This window comes from Triticum dicoccoides, chromosome 3B (assembly GCF_002162155.2).
Source record: "Triticum dicoccoides isolate Atlit2015 ecotype Zavitan chromosome 3B, WEW_v2.0, whole genome shotgun sequence".
Classification (NCBI taxonomy): Eukaryota; Viridiplantae; Streptophyta; class Magnoliopsida; order Poales; family Poaceae; genus Triticum; species Triticum dicoccoides.
Window position 1 is genome coordinate 753,804,793 of NC_041385.1, and position 5,187 is coordinate 753,809,979.

General features: G+C 41.7%; 1 protein-coding gene across 1 annotated transcript; it reads left to right on the forward strand.

The window, feature by feature from the left end:
• Positions 1-35: 35 nt before the first annotated feature.
• LOC119279909 (putative F-box/LRR-repeat/kelch-repeat protein At1g11620) lies at positions 36-3,740 on the forward strand. The gene is made up of 3 exons (XM_037560972.1): positions 36-1,119; positions 2,022-2,117; positions 2,997-3,740. Exons 1-2 carry the CDS (start codon positions 36-38, stop codon positions 2,096-2,098), a joined length of 1,161 nt encoding a protein of 386 aa, XP_037416869.1. The 3' UTR covers positions 2,099-2,117; positions 2,997-3,740.
• Positions 3,741-5,187: the final 1,447 nt, after the last annotated feature.

Sequence of the window (5,187 nt, forward strand, 5' to 3'; positions counted from 1 at the left end):
CAATTGACATCCTCCGCATGAGCACGAGAGGGCAGATGGCTCCCCGCCGCCGCAGCACCTCTCCGCCGCCTGCCTCTCTCCCAGACGACGACGACATCCTCCGGGAGATCCTCCTCCGCCTCCCGCCGCGGCCGTCCTCCCTCCCCCGGGCCTCCCTCGTCTGCAAGCGTTGGCGCAGCCTCGTCGCCGATCCCCAATTCCGACGCCGCTTCGGCGACCACCACGGCAAGCCCCCTCTCCTTGGCTTCTTCCTCGAGGACTATCCGTCCTCTCAGTTTGTTCCAATACTGGATCGACCAGATCGCATCCCCGGCGCTCGCTTCTCCATGACTCTCAACAAGGGCAACCGCATCGTCGACTGCCGCCACGGCCTCGTCCTTTTCATCCGCCGTCGCCCGCGGCGCCGCCTACTTGTGTGGGACCCCGTCGCCCGCGAACAGCGCCGGCTCATCGTCCCACGAGAGCTGGACAACGACCTGCTCATGTTCAACGGGGCCGTGCTTCGCCCTGCCAGCGGCCATGGCCATTACCAGGTGGCCCTGATAGCCCATGACAGACTTAGTAATCATACAAGAATTTTCGCATGCCTTTACTCATCGGAGACCGGGATATGGAGCAAAATCAATTCACTGCAGCTGCAATCGTTTATGGCCACGCCAGAACCCAGTACTTTGATTGGGAATTCCTTTTGTTGGTTACTTAAGGTTCATCCTGACCTTCAACATGTCATACTTGAGTTTGATCTGGATAGGCAGAGCCTAACTGTGATAGACCTGCCACTACAAGTAAAAGCTCGCCCTTTCAAGTTAAGGATTGTGCCGACCGAAGATGGTGGGCTTGGCATTATCCATCTCTCAACATTTCACAGCCAAATATGGAAGAGAGAGCCTGGTTCTGTATGGGTGCACGACAGAGCTATTGAATTCGAGGAGCTCAGATCAGCTTGTAAGGGAGACCGATACCCCCTCATAGTGGGGTTTTCCGAGGACAGTAATGCAATCCTTTTACAGACGAATTCTGGTGTTTTCATGGTCTATCTCCGGTCCATGGAGTTTAAGAAAATTTCCAATATGGGGAACTTCCATCTCCATTATCCATTTGCATGCTTCTATCCTGGAGGTAATAGCCAGCCTTTATACAATTCAATTCGCAGTATTATAAGATAAATTTATTCTTAGTACTAATTAATTGCTGAAATGCCTATCATATCCTTGAGTGTTACGCTGATGATTGATGTTCAAATCACATCAATTTTCCTTTTGCTGCTTGACCAATTCTTTGAAAGAAAATAGTACTTACGATCACTGTTCTACGCTGTTGGTCATATGTATAAATTGTGTTTCAAATGTAGTCTTATGTGCCTATCTGAAGTATATATCTTTTCATTTCAGCACCAGATGCATAACAGTTGGAAATCGACCTAATAGCTATTGTCTGTTGTGGAAGAGCCCTGCTGTGATTAGCTAGTTCAGATGTACAACTGGAAAATAATAAATGGGCCCGACCTATTGTGTTTCTAGTCAGGTTTTTAGTTTTGGCATGTCTTGATTTCCTTTTGCTTAGTCTGACAATGAATTGAGTTTACTAAATATAATTTCTGGAAAGTCTCTTAATCTTTTCTCCCCTGTGAATTGTGTTATGGTAATATTCAGTACTGGGGTGCAGTTCTCTTGACAATGTGACACATAACAGCTAAACATGAGAGCTGGGACTGAACCAGTTGAATGTGTAACTCCATTGCCAATTTTTAAAGCTAAAAGCTAGTTACACTTCATTTGAAGTTGAAACCAATCGAATAAATTGAAGTTCTATTATGTTTTGTGGAATGTCTTCTGGAAGTGAGGGGTCTACTTGCACTAGAGAATAAATAATTTCCTTTATGTCATGTTTTTTTAATCTTCGATCACATAACTACACAGTACCCACCTCTTAGTTCGCCTAGATATCCCACTACGATTCTCTCCTCTATCGATGGTTTTCCATCGGGATTGTCGTTGGTTCCTGACCTACTGTGCTTGTAGGGACTGGCATTGGTGATGGACATGGTGGAGATGACGTGTTAGAAGATGTGAAATGGTTGTTTGTTGAGACATGCTAGTATGATGTGATGACTGAAGGTGATGTTACATTATCTCCTACTATATGTGTCCATCGGGGATATCTATGCTATTTTACAATTTACTGGTTATTGCTGCATGGGCTTTGACTGGCGATTTTTCTTATGAAATTATTAACTCCAGTAATTTGTAAGGCATCCACCATTTGGCCTAAGTAATTGAAAACTATATACATCAGAAACTAAGTAATTCAGAACCCTAACTAGTACAGTTTCTGTTAGCACATTGGTAAGTTATACTCCCTCCGTCCGAAGATACTTGTCGGAGGAATGGATGTATCTAGATGCAATTTAGTTCTAGATACATCCATTTTCATCCATTTCTCCGACAAGTATTTCCGGACGGAGGGAGTAACTGATAGGTATCTCTAGTCGAGCCAGATGTTGCTTTTGTTCTATATGCAATCAATTTCTCTACCTGATCACTAGTTTATACTATATTGCACAAGATGAAAGTCACATGACTAGGTTCATAAATAAACGATATTTCCAGGTTACATAAATTTGAAATTTTGTATGGCATTATTATATACTCCTTTCGTTCACAAATATAAGATGTTCTAACTTTTTTCTGACTCGGATGTATATAAACATGTTTTAGTGTGTTTGTTCATTCATTTCATTCCGTATGTAGTACATATTGAAATATCTAAAACATCTTTTATATTTGTGAACGGAGTAAGTACTTGTTAACTCTTGACAGTAACAAAAATAGCGGTCAAAGGCTCATCTTTTCTGACTTGTAATGCCGTGCAAAGTTTAAAATGGCATCCATTTTGGGCTGAAAGTAATGTTGTTTTATGAGTTGACAACGTAGTATCTGCTGATACTAGTTGTGAGTAATTCCAGTATGCTTATGATTGTATTGTTGTTTATACAGGTATGGCTAAGTTGGAGGAATGGCTTATCGGTGTAGGTTCTTCTATTTTTGTGTTTTCTGGTGTTGTGGCCAGTGATGGTCCATTCCATCTGAAAACTGATCCGTTGTAGTACGTACTTATCATCAAGTGTGAAGTACACTTGCATGAGCGAACTGTTTAACTTGTTAGCTCCCACTATATATTTCTTCAGTAGCCTCTGTAGGCAGTGAGAAAATTGGCAGTTCGGCACAGTGGGTCTGTGCCTTGTAGTTGAGTAAGACTTTCAGTGGTTCTGCAGCCAAGCAGCCTCACCTCTTAGTTTGATGGGTTGGTGTTCAACTAGTCTCCAGTGGGTCGCTCATGCTGGAAACACCAGAATTCAGAGGCTAGCTTCCATCTCTGCCTAGCAACTACTCCAGTCCAGCAATGATGGTCATTTCCCGGCTTCCATTGTTAGACCTAATCTGGTTGCCTTATGCGTGTAAGTGATCTGATCTAGTTTATCTTGCGCTTCTGTCCGTCATAGTTAGCAGGGATGCGGAGCAGTATGATGATCTACTGCTGCTGCTGCTGCTGTTGGGGCTGTAGAATTCTACAAGGTGAAACACCGAAACCACAAGTTTCGCTTTTGTACCGAAATCAGGTTGTCGAGTTGGTTGTTCGTGAATAACTACTGATGGAACTCAAGGTGTAGTTTAGACGAGTTGAGCCAGACCAGAGCAGTGTGTCCTCCCGAAATTGTTTTGTTTCCGTGCTGAACTGGAGAAATTGTTTCAATGGGTCTGACTATATCTCATCTAAGTATGACATCAGCAACTATTTCTGGCATGTTTGTTCGTTTCTGTCACGGTCGCTAACATTGCTCACGTAGCTAACGTCCGGCCCAACTGTTTGTTTCTGTCACGTTCCTTAGTCCAGCCCATCACTCGCTCACGATTCCCGCTTGGGCTGCTCCAAGAAAAACAATGATCGTGAAAAACAACGATCGGTTGTAACTTGTATCACAGTGACCTTAAGAAAAGCAGTTATACTGATTGACACTGACATATGTAGCAGATAAGCAGTTACACTGACTCCATCAGAAATAAGAAATGAAGTGTTCTACTTAGGAAGAACACCATCAGTATGAGCAATGCTTGTGTAGAAAACAAAAGGACAGATTCTCAACTGTTAGAAGTGGTTTGCATTCACTACTAATCTATTATCATGCATAACTGTTCTGGATACCCAGACAAGACCAAATGAAAACTCCATCTACAGACACATATCAATGACAGATTCTCAATGATACTAGTTGGTACTCCCTCCGTTCGGAATTATTTGTCTTGGAAATGGATGTATCTAGAACTAAAATACATCTAGATACATCCATTTTCGCGACAAGTAATTCCGAACGGAGGGAGTATCATTCAAGGACCTGAGCAAGAAATCAGAGCCTAAATGCCAGGAACAAACAAAAACGTCGCATAGCATTAGTGGTCAACCATAATTATAACCTGACACAACTGATCTGAATGCTCACTAACTCAAACCAATTACAGAAAATCAAAGAAGCACATACATTAAAAAACTATATACTCTGGACAAACCTTAACAAAGTTATAGTGACATGAAAAAAAATAGGACAACAAGAATCTAAAACCCATTCCTACGTACCAGACACAAGCATTAGCTCAATGGGAGAACATGGAGTATGGCGTCTTGGATCTCGGCCTCCATGGAGGCCGAATTTTTGAAAAATTCAAAATTTTTGGTATCAAAAAAATCTGATTGAAATCGCCAATTAAACAGGTTTTTTTTTTTGCGTGGACCAAGTAAACAGGCTGTGAGGTGTATGTGTGTAAAATTTTAGGATGAAATACATTGAAATGCTACCTGTACAAAAAAGATAAATTCCTGATCTGGGAGGATGAATGGTATCATGTGTTAAAAAGCCTCAGATTTGTTTTTGATTTTTGCACAACCCTCATTTCAACGTATTTCGTCCTAAAAATTTACAAACTTGTGCATTGTGCCTTCATATATGTCTGTATTTTTTTAAGAATTTTTTGAAATGTAAAAATATGATTTTTTACGAATTTTGAATTTTGCTTTTGGAGGCCTTCATGGAGCTCGGCCTCGAAGAGCAATTTCTGACATGAATCTATATAGATAGAGAACAAAAATTGATTACATAAAAAATGTGCTTGTGATTTCAAACCCTACACTACC

Excerpts from the sequence above, each read along its gene's own strand:
- LOC119279909 (XM_037560972.1), top strand. The coding sequence starts at position 36 with ATGGCTCCCCGCCGCCGCAGCACCTCTCCGCCGCCTGCCTCTCTCCCA. Across the intron at positions 1,120-2,021 it reads TGCATGCTTCTATCCTGGAG|GGACTGGCATTGGTGATGGA; the intron begins GTAATAGCCAGC and ends CTGTGCTTGTAG.